Below are 19,327 nucleotides of genomic sequence, written 5' to 3'. Positions count from 1 at the left end.
AAATGAAATAGCTCTGTGGCAAAATGAAGTGTAAAAGAACATTTGGGGCTAAATATTTAAATGTGGTACCTGTGTACATTTACGTTATACATGTAAGTGAGCATAAAATAAAGATGGTAAACTTACACAAGATATTTAAATGTTTTAAAAAAATTTTTAATGTTTATTTTTGAGAGAGAGAGAGAGACAGCATGCGAGTGGGGGAGGGGTAGAGAGAGAGGGAGACACAGAATCCGAAGCGAGCTCCGGGCTCTGAGCTGTACTTTAGTACAGAGCCTGATGCGGGCCTCAGACTCACAAAGTGTGAGATCATGACCTGAGCTGAAGTCAGATGATCAACCAACTGAACCATCCAGGTGCCCCAGATATTTAAATGTGAAATGGGACCACTGGGTACAAGAGAAAGGGAACTTGAGCAGTTGATCTATCAGTTTTCATGGGCTGGGAGGTTTTCATGAGCTGCTGTACTATTTTTACTTTCTGATCTAGAACGGATGGGAATTTAATAATGCCCCTGTAACGTGCATGAGCACAGAAGTTTTGTTTCACACTCTTCATGTATCTGTATCAACTCAAGGGGGAAAATCAGCAAATATTATGTATCAGAAGATCTGAATAATTGGAACTGCCAATATTTGAAGGGATTAGCAATTTTTAAGAGGCGTGAGAGTAAAGTTGGCTTAGATGAGATGTCTCAAAGCATTACTACAGTTATGACAGGTTTTTTGTTTGTTTTGTTTTTTGCATCACAGCCGAGTCTAGGTTTTGCTAGCTGAAGTAAAAACTGTTCCAAAAATAGCCAGATGATTATGGTCAGAACGAATATACCCTGGATACCTTCTGTTGTTACGAAGGCTTTAAAAAATGGTGCTTCCTCAAAAATACCACAATTGGCAAAGGCAGAAGGGTAGTGCGTGAAGTAATCAGAAATTTCTGGGTACCTGCGTCATCAGAGAACCTCTTTTATATCCCCACTGAGTCACCATGAGAACCTTTGTAAAGTATTGAGAGGTGGGGCTCATTCAGAGATGGGAAGGGTGGCCTTATGTTCCATTCACTTGAATTGTCTTGATCTCCAAGTGGGTGCCAAGCTCCGTGGCTGGGGATGAGCCACGGTCCCTTCCTTAGCGACATTTATAATTTAGCGGGGTAGCTGGGCCTCCAAGCAGCTACTGAAAGCAGGGCCTGAAGAGGACAAGAATGCAGCATCTAAGGGGGGCACAGAGGTAGCACAGGAGGGTAATTGGTGGAATCTGTCTGGGTACGGTAAGATGGCCTCCAAGCGCATGTGACCCCTCACTTGAATTTTTTGTCTTGGGTTTGAGGAAGAGGTGGGACAGGGAGGCTGCGGAAAAGGAGAGCCATCCAGCCAAGGGGCATCGTATCATGTACAAAGGTGCAGGGTATGGGGAGGCTCCTGCTGGAACTTTTTTCAGTCCTATAACCCTGGAAGTTTGGACAGCTGAAGATATTTGGAAAGAGGAAAATGAACCTGCAGACAGTGTCCGAAGTTGTCTGGGTGGTCATTTCCTGAGTCAGTGTGGCCTTTTAATTAGCATCCACTCTTCAGTGTGGGATGAGGCCGAGCCGAGCATCCCTGTCCCTGCGTGTGAATATTTAGTTTAGAAAGCTGCCACGTTCCATTAGAGGTGGTTGTGTTTCGGCAGTGGGTGCAGGGGCTGTGTAGACTTTTCAAATGTCCTTTGAGATTTACGTTGCAGTGTAATTGGGGGATGCTGGTACTTAGTGTGTTGTGCATGGCGGAATGTGAGATTACCTGCTGTAATGAGACCCCAGCAGCATACCTCAGGAAGATAGTTAAAGTTTTAACCTTAACAGATAATGTTACTTGCGGGTTTCTGTGAGGTAATTTATACTACTCTCCCCTAACCCTGAAATTGTGTGGAAACAAAAATAAGAAAATGATATGAAGTTGTGCTAAATTGATATTTTTAAATTCTACCTGGTAGTACAGATTTTGGAAACTACTTGGCAGCGGACAGCGTGTAGAGCACAGTCCCTCTCGGAGTCGTCGTTACCCTGTCATAATGTCAGAATATGGGTTTTCTAAACTTGGAACTGTAGTGAAACCAGAATATTGAAAAGATTTAAGGGCTCACTAACTTTGATTCCTTGACAAGCACATTGGTTTCTTTTAACTCAGGTAAATTGAGTCGGGGTGACAGAGGAGCAAAAAACCAAGGCACGATGGAAAGTGTGCGCCTGGGCTTCGAAGACCTCTGGGTGTGAAGATTGATTTTTGCCTCTTGTGGACCCCTGGAGCCCCAGTTTATAAAACCCTAAATTCATGCGTAAAATGGGCTTAAGTCAGTACTCGAGGGCACTCTTAGGAGGACCGTGTTTGTAAATTATACTCAGCTTATTAACAAAAGTTTGTTCTCTTATCCTCTGACTACTTCTTGCCCCGAAATGTCAAAAGAAAATTAAACTGCACTTGCCTTTCTTGATCAGTTTTAGTTAAGATTTATAATCAACCCGTGGTCTGATGAAAAAGTTAAGTTAAATGGTATCTCTTTATTGAGATACAGGGTGGTTGGAAAACAATTTGACTCGTTCTGTTTGCTGAGAGGTTTTATCCCTGTATGGAAAGGAAAACCTTTGAATGTAGTACTAATGTGGTGAATCGGTAGGCTGTTGTGTTGGGGGTTGATGAGTGTACATTCTGTATTAGAGAAATTCATCAGGATGTTCTTAGTTTTACCAAATGTTAACAGGCACGATAAATTGCAGGAATGATTGGCATTATATAAGCATATTTGCAACTTTGAGGAATTTTAGAGGTGAACTACTTTAAGAAGGTGAACCCATGAGCGGTCATCAGTTATACCTAAGGACTAGATGAGCATCATTACTGATTTTGGAGACAAGTTGTGGGGAGGTTCTTTTGTCTTGAGTGAAAAAAAACATGGGTTTGTGAGTCCGACAAAACTCCGTAGAATCTCAGACCTTCTGTTGTTGGCCGTGTGCCTTTGGGTCAGTCCTTTTCCTGTCTGAGCCTTTGTTTCCTGGATTTGTAAAAATGGATGTAAGGGTCATTCCTACCTTAAAGGGAAGTAGTAAGTTATTCATAGTAGTAAGTGGAAGAATGCACTTGGTATGGTGCCTGTACACAGTAATGTAAGTTCTTCTTCTGTTTTCTTTTAGGATATCATTTCTAATGAAATATAATAAGTGAAAATGTGCTACTTAGTATATAGTTCTTACTGACGTGGTGGTAGTAAATTCTGTATGGAAGGTGTTTCTGTGAACACGGGTTTTTATGGCATCATTTTGCATTTCATTTTTAGTACAGTGGCTACTCATAATTGATTTGCTTTGAATCAGGGGTTGAAAAAGCAGAGTACTGAGTTAAGATCAGTTGCCCGCTGCGTCGGTGGTTCTGCACGAGTTAGGCTTTTGGTAATGGTGTTTGTGAACATTAAAGAAAGGGGAAGAATTAGATCAGGTTAGCATCCGTCAGGGATTTCCGGCGTATCAGGCACTGTGCTAGCAGTTTCTCCTATGCACAGAGTTCATTGGTTTAATCCTTATGACCACCCTCATGCCAGATGGTTTTAAGTCTCTTTTCTTAATGTTGACTTTACCACCAGGGTCACATAGTTCATAAGTAACAGGTCTTGGATCTCCTGGGTCTTCATTTCCTTAAATTCTTTGCCTCAGCTCCTCCCTGCCTCTCTCCTTCTCTCCCAGGAACCTTAAGAAACTGAGAGGGTATCTGAAGGCTGTGTGTGCCTGGGATCCCAGGAAAAAGTGATCAGCCAGAGGCCACGTGGAAAAGTGTCTGAGCTGGTAGCTCCTCATGATTGCCAGCCACCTCTTGCCCCCTAACTTCCCTATCTGCTGTCTGCTTTACTTAGGTCTGTTCGCTTCTACTTCCTTATAACTTTACTTAGCACACGGCCAGACCCTCATGACCATGATTTTCCCTTTGAACTTCTTTACTTTCTTTTGGCTCTTGCGCTCACAGTTGACTAACCTGCATACTTTTTCTACCACACTCCAGAGGCCGGACAGACATACTTTGAGAGCCCCTGCCACCATAGAAATGGCATTTTAAAGTTGGCAGATGTTTTGTTTATTTGTTTGTTTTTTCCCCAGAACAACAGCTTTTACTGGCTCTGCCATTATCTTGTCTGTTTTTGGTGACAGCCGTTAGGGTGCCTGCCACAGAAGCTTACTGGTGCCTAGAATGTATAATTTAAGTTAATCATTGTCTCCCATCAACCTACCAGGAAAACAGCTGCCAAGAAGTTATAAAAGGCCTTTCTGTGGTGGCCGAGTTTGTTGAGAGTTGGGTCAGTGCCCATGACTGACGCTGGAAGTCCAGGTGGCACCCTCCACTTCCTGTCTCCTGAACTCGCACCCGACCACCCCTTCCTCCTCGCCACACTGGCTCCCGGTGCCACTGATGGTCCTCCTCCCTGCACCTGCCAGCCCATCACCGGCTCACTGGGAGCCCTCCGGTCACCTGCTCTACTTCCGCCTGCTTCGGCCTCTCCTCCCCTCCTGCTTCTAGGTTGCGGTTTGATAAAACACAAACCTAACTACATCATTCGCCAGCTTAAAATTCTCCGCGTCCTCTCACCGTCTCGCATGCAGGGCCGGCTCTCTGTATGGCCTGTGAGGTTCTCTGACCACACCTTTCTCCCCCTTCCCACTGTCATGGTTTTACTCCCTCCATCACTTCTGCCCCTTGGCTTGGCTATCGTTTACTTACACGTCAGGACTCAGCCCGGTCGTCACCTGTGCCCTGTGGTACTTCTGTACCTATAGTCCCGCCATCAGGCCTGCCTCTTAAGATCTCTTACCACATTGTAGTGAGCTTATCTTCTTTTATAAATTTGTTTTTAATGTTTGTTTATTTTTGAGAGAGAGAGAAACAGAGACAGAGTGAGAGTGGGGGAGGGCAGAGGGAAAGGGAGACACAGAATCTGAGGCAGGCTCCAGGCTCTGAGCTGTCAGCACAGAGCCCGACGTGGGGCTCACACTCACGAACTATAAGATCATGACCTGAGCTGAAGTTGGATGCTTAACCGATGGAGCCATCCAGGTGCCCCTGTAGTGAGCGTATCTTCTTGTTTCCCTTCTGGACTGTACACTCTTTGGGGCAAGATCTTTGCTCAGACCTTATTCCCAGTGTTTAGCACGGTGCCTGCGGAGCATATGTGTATTAGAGCGTTAGTAAATGTTTGCTGAACCCAGCCGACCTGTACATTTCTTTCAGAGATTTTGCATCATTTGAAATGTGCTTCATATGTGGTCATCTTTAAACTTCCTCAACAAAGGTGCTCTGTGTTGCGATGGATCTCCTTCTAATCCTTCGTAATCCTTGTGAGGCTGTGGAAGCAGGATTGTGCTGTAACACAGTCCCTGTAATAACCTTCCCACGTGCCCCGCACTCTGCGGTGCTTTCTGTCCTCCAGACGTGGGAGGCGGAAAGGCTCAACGTGAGTGTGGCTCTTGTTTTTTATCTTTGTTGTGACCCAAGGAACAAATTCACTTCATTTTTCCCCCCTCTGTTTTCATCTGCAGGAATTTATTGGCAGAGTTATCACTGACCGCTGGAGAGAGAGAAATATTATGAAGATCTTATTACTACCTGGGGCAGCTTGGTTTTCATTTGGCGGATTGTTGAGCATATTTCTTACTCTTTCTTTAAATCTAGTCTTGTTTTTTTCTCTGATTATATTTGATTCACTGCAGCCTTGGAAATATATATTTGTATACACATATGCTGTGAACGCTGATTTCTTCTTCTTGCAGAAAGCAATATGTTCCTGTCTCTCTTGGTCCTTTTCCCTCTGGAAGCTTAGGTGTTTTTCCTTCCATTCACAGTCTCAGAATCCACCTCTTGGCCACCACCGGTTTTCCTGTGGTGGGGTAGGGTCACCTAGGCTTTGGTGATACAAGGCACTGACCTGGCACCCATCCCCGACTCCCAGTCAGACAGCCGTGTGCCGCGGGCGCATCAGTCAGCCTTTCTGGAGCCTCAGCTTCCTCTGCTCACAGGCGATGATGATGAGGATTAACTAAGTGACATGAGCACTTGGCTCAGACCCAGGGACTTGGTGGGTGCCTTTGTTTTCTCGCACCATGGCCTCTCTCCTTTTACCCTAGAACTTGCTTACAGTTCTGTTTGTAAAGTGTGTGTGTCAGGGACATTTCTGTCCCTTTGTTCCTCCCAGCAGCCCCTGGACAGAGGCATTATCCCTCCTCTTCCACCAGGCACCCATGGCTCCCAGAGTTCAGCGCTGTGTCCAGCAGTGGCCCAGGCCCACCGTCCTGTGTTTCTCTTTCTGTGTGGCAGCTTCTGGCCCGTTTTGGCTCTGTAGCCTCAGACATCTCTTCTCCTGGCCTTGAGTTGTGATCAGGCTTTTGTACCCTTCAGTGATGCGGGAAAGGCCAGCACGGCAGTGGCGTGGTTGGCAGTTCCTTGAGTGTGAACACCTCTTCCCATCCCTGCTGGAAACCTCTTAAATCACTCCTGCACTCACAGCGGGTTTGCCCTTCCCGATTTGCATCCCCCGGGTCCCGGATGCCACAAAAGCTGCGGGCGAAAGAAGCAGCAGCCCTTGTTAGACCTTACAGACGCAGTCGCTACCTCACTCCCCACCTTGGGCACGCTCAGCACCAGCTGCGCCCCAGTTCTACCTGACAGCCCCCAGGTGTTCACACAGGCAGGCCCCGCGTACCCCAGCAGCTTGAGCCAAAACCAAACTCCGGCACCTCTGCTTTTGTCATATAGTCCGGTCTGAAAATAAATTAACCTTTTCTACTGTAAAATATGTGGCTACACATGGGATACATCATGTCCGTTGCACAGCGTGGGAAGCATTCCGCTTGTGGGGGGGACTGTTTTAAACACTTTTTTGAGCTCTTTAAATTTTATTCAGCCATCAGCCACAAATGACTCCTTCAGGCCGCATCAGTGGCATAGGCAGAACCTCGGCGTGTCCACAGGCCGCTGTGGAACATTGTGTTTAAACCTTTTCCTCTCACGTGCTTAGTGTCTTTGAGTGCTCTCGTCCCCTGGTCCCCAGCTAGGACTGGTGCACTTTTGGAACTACCCCTATTGGTCTGATCTGTCTCTTAACTCATTTCATCTCTCGAGTTTGGCAAATTCACGAATGCGTTTGAAGTTGGTGTTTCATGTTTTCATTTGTTGACATCCGCACCAAGCCCCGTGCTAGCGGTGTGGGACGTGGGGACGGAGACGGGTGATTTTGGTCCTCTCGTTAGAAACCAGACTGTCGCCACACCTGGACTTTTAATCTGCTCGGCTGCAGATCATCAGAGCAATAGCATTTTTTGCGGTTTCAAGTAAATCAAAGTGACAAAAGATAATGCAGGTTTTCCGAGATGAATTTGGACTGCTTCAGTTCTCATTGGCTAAAATTCTTAGTTTTTAGTAAAGGAGCAAACTGTTATGAACTAAACGGTCCTTGCAGATTTCCTAGCAAACAGGAAAAGTGATGGAAGCTGTGAGAAAAGTTGAGCTGTGGCGCCATCCACAGCTCTGTTTCCCCAGAGCAGAGGTCCGGACAGCCACTGTCCCCTGACTCCCGCAGGACGGTGGGGTGGAAGGCAGAGGGAGGCACCTGCAGTGTCCCAAAGGAGAGCCAGGGCAGCTCTGTTCTTCGTGAACAAGGCTGAACGTGTCTTCCTTTTTTAGTCAGTGCCTCAGCCTCATAAATGGGCTGTAGTTTCCAGCCAGTAACTCATTGTATTTCTCTTTAAATTCTTAAAAAAGTTTTAGGTCAAGTCAGTTGCTTCAGATGACTTGCCACACACACATATTTTCACATTCCAAAGCTGTATCTAAAATAGTATGTGAGGCTTTCCATCAAATGCATATTTAATGTTTTGCCTGCCCCTAATGTAAGTAAAACGCTGCTCGGCATGCATAACTGAATGGTAGAACGTAGAAGGTTTATTTAAGGAGTATTAATTTGATGCTGAACTGTCCAGGGTGCCCATTGGCTGGGGCACCTACATTTTCCTCTGGTGACATTCCCAATCTAAAAGTCACTTAAGTGAGAAGAGAAATTCGATTGTAGCTGTAGACAAGAATAATGTGGAAAAGTTTCTTTGCAGCACTATTTTGGACCTGGACCAGAGCGGATGCCGAGGTAATCTATCAGTTTGTGAGTGTCTACAAAATGCAACTCTCTAGATAACAGGTTTAAAGTAAAGATTTAATACAGTCTCCATCTCCTATGATGTTGCAGTGACAGTTTAAAACTCATTCTCTAAATCTCAGCAGACTTTATAGCTAGCAGTGGGCCAATATAAAGTTTAATAGCATTACAACACATAAATCATCTTTTAAAGATGCTACTAGTAGCTCCAATATTAAATGCAGACAATCGTCTGTGTTATAAATAATTTATCAAACACCATTTCAGATTAGCCTTCCATGCTGAGTTATTTATTTTAGCCTTTTCTGTACGATTCCTAAGGCACTTTTTGAAAGATCCATTACTGGTCAGTTTAATGAACTTGGGGGTCTGTTTTGTCCCCTCAAGCACTCGGGTACAGCTGTGGTGACCATTACATGGCCGACGTGGACCTCTTTGTGCCTTTTACAAGTGCTGCCCATTTGTCATGTAGCGGTAAATGGAGCTGCACATTGGAGTCCAGGGACACATTGCGCGATGCAGTGATGGAGACAAACAGATAGCTCTATAAAGTGCTGCTTGTCACAGCTGACTTGTAGTACAGTACATCACTCTTATTGTAATCTCATTTAAGAAGCCGGGGTGGCCCGGGGGACTGATATTCCCAGTTAGTTTGGTCTTTGTAGCCATAAAGCAGGAAGTGCTCCTTTTATATTCTCTGAACTTTTAGGGAGTGTGCTTTTTGCTTGGATTAATTATTACAGGAACTTCTTCACAGAGCCGGGTGCAGATTTGTCAGCAGGTTTGTTTGGATCTCCTCTTCCTGGCCTGGGGTTTGGTCCAGGCAGTCACTGCCTAGAGATCAGTTGCGTCTCTGTGCTTCCCGGGGGCCCTCTGGCTTGCTTTATTAAGTAAGTTACTTTTTACTAAGCAACAGCTGTGTGCCAGACACTGTAATAGGTGCTTTCTGTACCTTATTTCTAGTTCTTGCAGAAGTCCCGTGGTAAATCCTCATTTACAGTCACTGGACTACAGGGAGGCAGAGTAAACTCAGGAGAGGTGAAGGGACTCGCCCGTGTTTGCATAGCAGTATAAGTAAAAATGGAATTCTGACCCGGTCTGTCTGTCTCCACCGCTGCCACAGAAACTCTTAATCACCAGGTGGTGGTATTTGGACCCAGTGTCTCAAAGTAAAAGGAAGCAGCTGTTGGGCTGAAGGGCCATTTTCCTGGTAGCCAGGATGGGCCCTCCTGGTCGGTGTGCACACCAAATCCAAGGTCCGCTGGGACTAGCACCGTGAATCCATGAGCGGCCTGGCAGCGGGAAGAGTAAGGCACCTGGGTCTGACCAGCTGGGCCCACGGGCTCTGCAGGGCCCTCGTTGGAGCCCCTTGGTAGCAGCTGTCCCTGGGCAGATGCTACTCAGAACTCAGGTTACCCCACAGCTTCCAGAAAAGGGAAGCAGTTTCCTTATGAAGAATGAATCCTAAAGGAAGAAACAGTGCTTCCTGCATTTATTGTGGGCCAGAGATGGATAAAAATGTGGTGTTTTCCCCAGCTCTTGCTTTTAGTTTGTGGTTTCTTCTCGATGGTATTCTTAAATATTTGGTAGAACTTGTTAAAGACAAGAGTTGTTTAATTGTGAAACTCCACTATAAAGAAAACACAGTATGAATATGCCCAGTAGCATATTTGCATATGTGTCTAGAATTCTGAGCGGGGAAATACGGTGGTAAAAGACAGTCTTCGGCATACGAAGCATTTCCTGGAACATAGTAGGTGTCGTCTAAATATTGGTTGAAGACATTAAGTAATGGGTAGACAACAAACGCTTGGTCATTTTCACCCTATTTGCGTTTTGAGGGGTTTTGGTGGAGGTGGGGGATATGTGAAATAAGACATGGGTTCTTAATACTGATCTCTGCCATATTATTACATTATAGGAATGTTTAAGAGGTGGTCGTTGGGCAGTCTGGGGAACAGCGCTCCCCGACCCGTTATGGAAATGACCGTCAGAGGAACTGCTAATTGGCCCAAAGATTAATTGGCAGCCACCATCCTCCTCTTTAACGTGCCCAGTTTCTAAAGATCCTAGGTGATTGAGGAGTGACATACCCTGAGTCAGGGGGTGTTCACTGTCCCTAACTCACCACGGAGTCCCCAGCCCCCAGCTGAGCAGGTTACTTGTGAGCTGGTCTGGCGCTGTGGCAGTCTGGCTCTGAGGCCCGGGCTTTATGGCTAAAGCTTGGTGACCACGGGCAAGCCATTCACTCTCTCAGCTCTAGTTTCTTTTCAGTACTAACGAAAGAAGAGGGTTAAGGGCAGAGGTAAAAATGATGATAGGTAATATGCCTAACTCAGTACCTGACACATTATAGTAGGTGCTCAATAAAATGTAAGGTTCATTCCATTTCATAACCACTTCATTCCTGTATATATGAGATGAGGGTGGGACTGGAAAAAAGATTGCAGACTTGTGAGATTTTCTTCCTTAAGGAATTATCTTCTCTCCAATTGGTGGGGAGGAAAAGAATTTAAAAGGTATATTTTCCCAATTTTTAAAAGCCTTTTATACTTATTAGCACATATGATAATTTTATGAGTAAATCTAGCTGTACATAGTACATTTTGCACATTTTTAAGTTTTTTAAGTTCATCTATTTACATTAAAGAATATTTGCACAATAAAGGAAGATTCACCTGTGATCTCTGTACTGTCACATTTTGGTATCTTTGTGCCCAGTTTAATTCATGGACATTAGCTATGCATGCCTGATACCATGTGTAGATCTCCGTTTCCTCAGAGTCTTCCCCCATCCCCAAACATACAGTGGTTGGGGAAATTTAAGTTTGCAGTCGGTCCTAAGTGCTGCCAGTAGGGTTTGTGACATCCACCAGGTGCTGTTGGCTGGCTCAAGGCACCGGCAGCAGTGGTGAGAAAAGCCGTGATGACAGCAAAGGAAATCCTCAAACAACAGGGAAGAGAAAGGAAGAGGAGAGGGTAGGTCAGGAGCAGGGGAACGGGAAGGTGCCCTGCACACACGCGCGTGTGCACATGTGCAAATGTGGTTATTTAGTCAGAGAAACACGTTGGAATGAGGCTCAGTGAACAGGTGCATTAAGTTTCTGGTTGGCTTTTGCTGTCTGTCTGGTGGCAGCCATCTCCCCAAGGCGCGCTTGCTTGCAACCACCCTCACTGGCTTTTGGCCTGTCGGGAGCCCCAGAAGAGGATTCCGGGCCAGAGGATCCGTTTTGAATGGATTCTCACGGGGCTGTATGTGCACAGGAGAATAACCAGCTCCGTTGGTCCCACACAGGTGCCACTTGGCAAGCGAAAAAACCTGGTGGCAAGAAGATCAGACTACCCTCCTAGCTCCTACTGTTGGGTTACGGAGGATCCCACTTCCAGCAGAGCCCTCTCTATCCTTCTCCGAGTCTGTAGAGGGCGCTCGTGTCCCTGAAATCCCACTTCCTGGCCTCGGGCAGGCAGAGGAGCAGGAGCGAGTGGCTCAGATCTTTTCACTGCAGAAAGTCAGCAATCTGCCCTTTGGTGATCTCAGGCTGGACTTTGGGGCAGGGAGTGATATTTCTCAAAGGGTGGTATTTAGATGAGCTCTTCAGCTCGCATGCTTGTGGACTCTCATGTGCTGGTGAATTAGGAAAGGGCAGCACAGGTTAGTCCCTTCCTTGGGAGAATGAACCGAACTTGTCCTTGATGTTCCCCACATCCCAGTGTGCTGCCTTTGTTACCTGCCTTCTGTTTTACCGCCTTGTTTCCTGCATGTCTGGCACATGGCCTTTTAGCCCTTCCTGAAGCTTAGCTGGCCTGGCTAGTGTTTCCACAGCCCCTTCTCAATTATCCAGTATCCCGTGTCACAATTCCTCATAGTTACTTAGGTCTGATACCCCTGCTGGATTCTAAACCCCTGCAGGCCAGGGGCCTTGGGGCTTCATCCATCTCTGCAGCCCTGGCTTCTAGCACAGAACATGATATGTGAGAGGCCTTCTTGAGTAAGAAATGAATTAATCTGGTGACTTGGACTTGCTTCTAAAATTAGCAGAAGAGTAATTCAAAGAAATGAATCACTTCAGTGAATATGTACGCTCTTTAGTAGAAGGCAGTAGATTTTCTTGGGTAAGAGGGCCTGCTCTTGGGTTTGCCACCATTTTTCTAGAACTTTCTAGAACTATAATGTTGTGGTGTATCCCCCTCCACCCCCGCCCCGCAGTGATACTGACTTCTTCAGTATGTTACCTGGAAGCAGGTTCCAACCATTATTGAACAGTTTTGATCAGGGGTTTGCAAACTACAACCCATGTGCTAAATCTGGCCCACTGCCTATTAATAAAGTTTTATTGGCACACAGCCACACACATTTGTTTATCTATTGACTATGGCTAGTGACTGAGTTGAGTAGTTATGACAGGAACAGTAGACCTACAAAACCTAAAATATTTATTACCTGGCCTTTTACAAGAAAAGTGTATTGACCCCTATTTTAGATGATCAGTTGCTATCTGCCAGCCCATAGTCCTCAGTTATGCAGTGATTATCTGATGTGAAGCAGCATGTTGAAGAAGGGGTGCATGTATAGAGGGTTTGAAATGCCTGGTTCCAGCACTTGCCAGCCGAGGGGCATTCAGCAAACGGTTGTGGTACTTGGAGACCATTTCTTCATCTATAAGACGGGCATTGAAAGTGTCTACCTCTTCTTTGTGCTGCCTGGGAAGGCACTTCGTGGATGTCAGAGCAGGCCCTCAGACTGACCTTGGGCATTATTGCCATTCTCTTTCTCAGGAGGAGGAAGCCAAGAAGCTGGTGAGCGAAGCCATTGCAGCTGGCATCTTCAATGACCTGGGGTCTGGAAGTAACATTGATCTCTGTGTAATCAGCAAGAGCAAGCTGGACTTTCTCCGCCCATACTCTGTGCCCAACAAGAAGGGGACTAGGTGAGTGAAGGAGATGAAATTCTGCCTGTGTCCCCTAACTTTCTTGGCCAGTCTTGATTTCTCAGTGGTATTTCGACAGGGTTTTCTCAGTTGTTACCCACACTAGTTTTATGTAAATCCAGGGGTCTTATATAGCAGACCTGTGAGTCATTTGCTTTGAGTGACTTGATTTGAAAATGTTGATGGGAGGCGAAGCAGGGCTCAGGAAAGAGCCCTGCCCTAGAGGCTTGTGGGGAGAGGTTCGAATCGCCTGCTGCTTTCTCTGGTCCTTTAAAGAAGCCCCTTAAGTCTGTATGAAACGCTGTGAGAAGCAGGTTTCAGGGCAGGCAGCCCATAGCTTTTCTGAGTGGTCCTGGAGTCATCAGTGGTTAGAAACCATTGGTTAGGAGTCTCTGAAAATCAGCCGTGGGAGCTCCCTGGGGCCTGCTCGCCAGGGGGCCCTGCCGGTTAGCCCGTGGCCTGTGCCCAGCAGACCCCGTGTGTCAGAGGTTTGGCCTGGCTGGCACTGGGAGACAGGGTTCTAGGTGATTTGCTGACTAGAACGGGAAGGCCTCCAGCCCTTGTGGCTGGTGTGCACAGATGAACTGCGCATCTGCGGTCTCCCGTGGCTGGCTGCCTGTCCCCTGGCTTCCGGCTGTGTTCATGCGAACGCGGCACGGCAGGATTTCTAAACTCAACCGCTTCCCATTCCGCCCACAGCCAGGCCAGAGTGTGGCAAGCACATCACCTTCTGGAATGCTTCCTTTAACTAACGCTCACTACATGTACCCAGATTCCAAATCGGGAGTAATTCCATGGACAGAGTAGAACATTGAGAACCAGCACAGCGCTCAGCATTGCGGGAACTCCGTGGGCTCACGACAGGGTAGGGCAGCTCAGCAGCAAGAAGTCTGGCTCAGGGGTCGGAGAAATGTCATTGCCTGACGCGGTGACTTTGGGCGCTTCAGTCTCCCAGTCTTTGAAATGATGGAGCTAGATTAGGTGATGTCTGATGACTTGGGGGGTACGTGGGGGGTACATGGGGCCTTGAGCAGCGAAGGAAACCACGTTTTGGGCCTGGGGCTGTACTGGGACAGCAGGCTTTTGCCACACTCCCTGATGTCCCGCCTCCCCCAGTCATTACAAGATGCTGCATGAAATGAGCAAGTCCACCGTGAAGATTTCCGGGAGGGGACATGGCTACACTCCATCCAGACTGAACAGTGTCCTGGGTGAGGATTCTGGAAGCCACGTTTGAGCCATTGAAAAGTAGTATTTGCTTTGGACAAGGAACCTGTGCCCATCAGTGGCACATCGTAATTCTTGGGGACATGGTCTTTCATCTGTAAGGGAGACTGAACACACGGGAACAGAAACAAAATGATCCTGTCGGCTGGTTGTGAAGATTCAGTGACGCGCGGTGTACAAGGTGCTGGGCCTACGGCTGCTGTGGGCAGCCTGCCCTCTAGACGGAGCTCGCTCCTGGATGCCTGGGCTAGAGGCAGGCACCATGTGGCATCAGGCCCCATGACCGCGGTGCGCACTCCGGGATCTTACCGTCATCTTCTCTGCTGGTGGCTGACTGGCGGGGCACTCCCTGGGGTAGGGGGACCTTTCCCAGAGTGGGCAGTCCAGGCGGGGGCAGAGTCTGAGGGCTGGGCAGGTGCGGACCCGGTCCTGCACCTTCCTACTGGCTCCACTCCTAGCCCTCTGCAGCCCTGCTTTGCAAAGGGGGCCCTCCCTGCACTCTGGCACTGGGCGCCATAACCCAGGGCGGTGAGGTGGCTCTTCCGTCTCCAAGCCTCCCACAGATGGGGTGCTTCAGAGGAATTGGGCATCCAGGAACCATGTGGAGCTCAGGCTCCAAGATGACAGGCTGCCAAGGGTCGGTCTGGGGGAAGGAGCCACGTCTTCACACCAGCAGGGGAGGGTGGGCCACATCTTTAAAAGGTGCTGCTGCCCCATCCTTCGGAGAGTGTGGTTGGGATGGGAAGGGTTAGCAGAAACGAGGCCAGCCATCTTTGCTGCTCAGGCTCCTGATTTATACAGAGCTCTGATGTCACCCACTTTTTTCTGCCTCCTCCCTGTTTGAGCACAAGTGCCCATTCGACGGGGTGATTTTTGAGGAGCACGTGGTCATGGCACAGCTAGCAGCCTTCTGCTGGTCCATGCCAGATTGACAGAAATGATGTCCCAGCTGGGGACAGACCGGCACAGTGGATTCGTACTGCTGTTTGACGGTACTGTAATTCCTGGCCCCGATGTAAGAATTAGCAGCTCAGACGTGGATCTTAGAGACTGCTTGTGCTCAGAGACACACCGCTGTCGAGTCACTCTGGGAGAGAAGGTGTGGGTGTGTCATAGAGGTGACCCGCCAGCCAGGCAGCAGGTGACTCCACTCAAGGCTGGGGAGTGTAGTCTACAGTGACAAGCCTAGAGTCTGGCTGTGGGTCATGTCATTTTTATACTTAAAATGTTCTTGAAGCGTTTAAGATAGCATTTAAGTCATCCTTTTTTCTGTACAAGGGTGATGGCAGCGTAACACGGGATCTGCTTCCTGCTGGTACTGAAAGGTGCTCTCGGGAGGCTGAGGCGCAAAGGCAAACGACCAAGTGCTTTCCAGCATATTCTGGGGATGGTGAGGCGGTGGGGAAGGAAATCTGAGTGCCCACTGAGTGCCAGGTGCTCTGTAGGAGTGCTTTTAATGCACAGCTCTCCTAGGCGTCCCCATTTTGTGGCACTTGAGCACGGAGGAGAGGGAGCCTTGGACAGTTGAGCCTCCACAAGGCTACAGAGAGGGGTCGGGAGAGGAGAGCCAGGCTCTGCGGCCGGGCCTGCCTGTTGCCTTGCCTGAGCACAAGTCCCTCCCTCCAGCCATGCGTGGGGCCCCTTGAGGGGTTCCTAACTCAGCTTTTGTTTTCCTCCCATTAGGTTTGGCCGGTACAGGTGTGAGAGAGGGACCACCGCAGTCCTCACTGAAAAAGTCACTAACCTGGAGATCGAGGTGCTGGAAGAGACTGTGCAGACAATGGACACTTCCTGAATGGTGTCCGTGGATGGGTGGTTACTGCTCTGTGGACGGGGGGCAGTCGGGGCTCCCCTGTAAGACACTCCTTTGGCAGCGTGTGCTGAAGGGAACCCAATAAAAAATGAAAACCAAACCAAGTGGCCGCAATCTGGGGGTTGTGTAGTGTTTTGGCCACCAAGGCTCAGTGACCTGGCACGCGCGCCAGTCTGCATCCAAGCAGGCGTTAAGAGCAGCACAGCCCTCCTAAAAGCAGGTGAGGCCTCCTGCTGCCCCCTGGTGCTAACTTCCTCTCTTTCTTCAGGGCCGTCCCAGGTTTCCCTGTTCTGTTTTCTGAGGGTGAGGGCTGCACAGCCTTTTACCTCAGTGGCCAAGTAGGAAAGAAGTAGAGACGATCAGTTCCTAGTGCCCAGAAAACACAGGTAGGTTAGGTGGATGCTTCGCTTCTCTGTGACTGCGTAAGACCGGCTGAGGTCCGCCTGGGCCAGTTTCAAGGATGTCAGAGGGATGCCTTGTGGCTGTTTGTAAGAATTAGGATACCGTCATTTCCCAGGCACTTGGCCTGCTGGATGGTGGAAATCTCCCACCTCCAGAGCGTGCTGTAGCAGGCAGTGTTGCTCTCATGGTGTTGAACGTCGATGGCAGGCAGAAAGCAAGTTCATCTGGGTCTGAGGCGGATTCCGCCAAGGGTGACACAGTAGAGGCTCAGAGCCCTGAGCAGAGTATGTGTAAAAAAAAAAAAAAAACCACCTCTGTGTGGAATCAGAAGATTTGCAGTGATAAGGGCTAGGCAGGAGATCGGGACTCGGCTCTCCCCCACAGCTAGTGTGCTGGGGCACACGAGAAAGTCCTGGCGCCGTGGTCTTCCACATGGAACCCGCTCTCGGGCCAGCCCCCCCTTGTCAAAACTGGGGGAAGTGGGCTAGGGCGAACAATGGCATTACTTAGGACAACATAGTGGCTGACAATTGTCAAAATTATCTGGGGAGCTTAAGAAAATTCCAAGATTACTCAGAATGCCTGGGGCCTGAGAAATGTTCTAAAGGCGTTTCAAGAAATTTTGCTGAAACATGAAGTTGTTTTAAAATTACGTACACACTTGTTCACAGAAGTGACCCCTCTTACCCCATTTTATTTCAAACATGAAGAACAAGTACAAAGCGAAGGTTGCATCTGAAGAAAATGTCTCAAACCCGGCAGTGTTACAGTAGAACAGAGTTCACACATGGAAACAGAGCAGTGGCCCAGCCCGAGTCCTTTATCCCCAGGGAGGCTGGGCCCCTGGTCAGCAAGCTGGCTGCAATCAGCCCCTGACCAGAACGCCAGCAGAGCGGGCGGGCATGTCTCTATCTGGAGGGCTGAACTGTCACCAAGTCAACGGGTGACAACTTAGACCATTTGAGGATTAACTTGAGTATAAAAGCAAACGATTTCCTTCAGAGCTTGAGTTTTCCTTAAGTTCACATTTATAAATTAGTCTTCACAGTTAATCCTATTTGGGAACAAGAAATAAACACACAATAGTTCTGGTTTCCTACACATGATACAGCTGTATGTTAATTCTTACGTGGTCCATGGATTTCAGTTTTGTGAAGGGGGAGTGGCTACCATTGGGGATCATCTACAATGAGCCAGGTAACGAGCATATTTTAGTTCAAATTCTGTCAGCAACGCCGAAGGTAGATAGTCTTAGTCCCATTTTATAGATGAGGAAAGTAAGGCTCAGAGAGGCTTTAAGAAAGTTACCCAGGGTCGTGGGAGGAAGTTGCAGAACCAGAACTTGTACAGAGAAGAGCCCCAGGGCATGTTTTATATTTGTATTTTTTTGTATCCCATGCTTCCTTCCCATGAGGAAATTGCTTCCCACTGATCGTTAAACGACCTGCCAGCGTTTGAGCAGGTGACGAGGTGCCCGCCACGCGGCCGGTGTTCAGGAGAGGACGGCTGAGCCGGACCGCGGGGAGGACACGCAGGGCTTCCGAACGCGGTCTGCCTGTGAAGCCCTGTGCCCGATGCCGCGTTCTCCTCGTCATTCAGCGAGTTATAAACGTAGATAAAAATATGAGGAAAAATCTCCACGCTACTTAAAAAAATGATTTCCACTTTAGCCTTTTACGACAGAGCAAGCACACAGCTTGATATTTTTTTTTTTTTGAAAAGATTCTAAGAGCTAAACCGAACTTGCTACTAACCATTTTGAAAGGCTCACTACAAATCACACGGCCTCCCGCAACTCTCTTGTTCTTACAAACCTTGACAGGTCACTGAAGGAATTCTCCTAAAGATTCACATTACAGTCCAGATGCAAAGGGAGAGTCAGCGGCTCACCGAACCACCCACCCTTGGTAACAACCCAGCTGAGATTTCCGCAAACAGTTTAAAGAAGGGACTTTCGAATTTGACCACCAGTTAGGGTGTGACCAGTGACCCTCCCCCCAGCTGCTCTGCACTCGGCATCTGCTGTAAAGCCCGGCCCCCTCCGGGGAACCCACTGAACCCTCTTGTCTTAGTTGATCTAGGCTACCAGGCGGCCACTTCGGAGAGAAGACTCAAGTAAGGCAAAGTGGTGCGGCTCTGATAAGGCACGCTGCGTCCACGTTCAGGTGCTTGACGTCCACACGTGCATCTGTTTGGCGACCTGGAGCACATATCCGATGTCTGGTCTCTGGTTGGGGTCGGGGTAGATGCACATACTGACCAGTTCTCGCAACTGTAAGGGAGAGAAGGCTGTGTGTTACTTGTAAGGAAGTGGCCTTGTGAGGCTCTGTGCCGGCACCTCACCTGTCCACTCCTTCAGCCCTTGCAGCGCCTACGGGGGAGGGGGAGCACGTCCCGTAAGTGATGGGTGTGCGGTCATGGCCACTGCAGAGAGCCAAGACCAGTCCTATGCCTGTCTGGCCCTGAAGGCCATGCTCCAAGACCTTGCGAGTTGGGTATGTCCAAACAATTGTGAACTTTCAGCTGCCACTCTAGTGAGAGTGTGTGTGTGCGCGCGCGCGCACGCACGCACGGCATGTGTGTCTGCTGTCAGTCATGCAGATACCCAAACCAGAGGACAAAACTCAAGGCAAGGGCTTATTGATCATAATAAATGCATTAACATGCAGCAGGGCTACAGTCTGCCCACCCCCGGCCTCTTTATTGTGCGCATGAAAGACAGAGCTTTTAATTATACAGACACCGAAGGCTGCTCCCGCCTGGGGTGGGGGAGGGGAGCCTTGAGCCTCTGATCGCCT

At 48.3% G+C, this 19,327-nt stretch overlaps 3 protein-coding genes across 10 annotated transcripts in view; 2 read left to right on the top strand and 1 right to left on the bottom strand.

Annotated features, from left to right (window-relative positions):
* Window positions 1-16,231, top strand: part of PSMB7 (proteasome 20S subunit beta 7) — a 60,125-nt gene extending 43,894 nt beyond the window's left edge. Inside the window, exons 7-8 of the mRNA XM_077768199.1 lie at window positions 12,936-13,087; window positions 15,998-16,231. Coding sequence (XP_077624325.1) covers window positions 12,936-13,087; window positions 15,998-16,109 — 264 coding nt within the window. The 3' untranslated portion in view covers window positions 16,110-16,231. The remainder of the gene's footprint in view (window positions 1-12,935; window positions 13,088-15,997) is intronic.
* DENND1A (DENN domain containing 1A) overlaps window positions 1-19,327 on the top strand; it is a 917,228-nt gene that overhangs the window by 76,467 nt on the left and 821,434 nt on the right. The window lies entirely within an intron of this gene.
* The window catches only part of NEK6 (NIMA related kinase 6), an 81,479-nt gene continuing 79,355 nt past the window's right edge, over window positions 17,204-19,327 (bottom strand). For all 3 annotated transcript variants that reach the window (XM_077768196.1, XM_077768197.1, XM_077768198.1), the window contains exon 10: window positions 17,204-18,801. In XM_077768196.1, the coding sequence (XP_077624322.1) occupies window positions 18,691-18,801 (111 nt within the window). In that variant the 3' untranslated portion in view covers window positions 17,204-18,690. The remainder of the gene's footprint in view (window positions 18,802-19,327) is intronic.

The sequence above is a fragment of the Crocuta crocuta genome, unplaced genomic scaffold (genome assembly GCF_008692635.1).
Source record: "Crocuta crocuta isolate KB4526 unplaced genomic scaffold, BGI_CrCroc_1.0 scaffold35, whole genome shotgun sequence".
Lineage (NCBI taxonomy): Eukaryota > Metazoa > Chordata > Mammalia > Carnivora > Hyaenidae > Crocuta > Crocuta crocuta.
The sequence above is the reverse complement of the archived record's forward strand: the minus strand, read 5'-3'. Positions and strand labels throughout refer to the sequence as shown.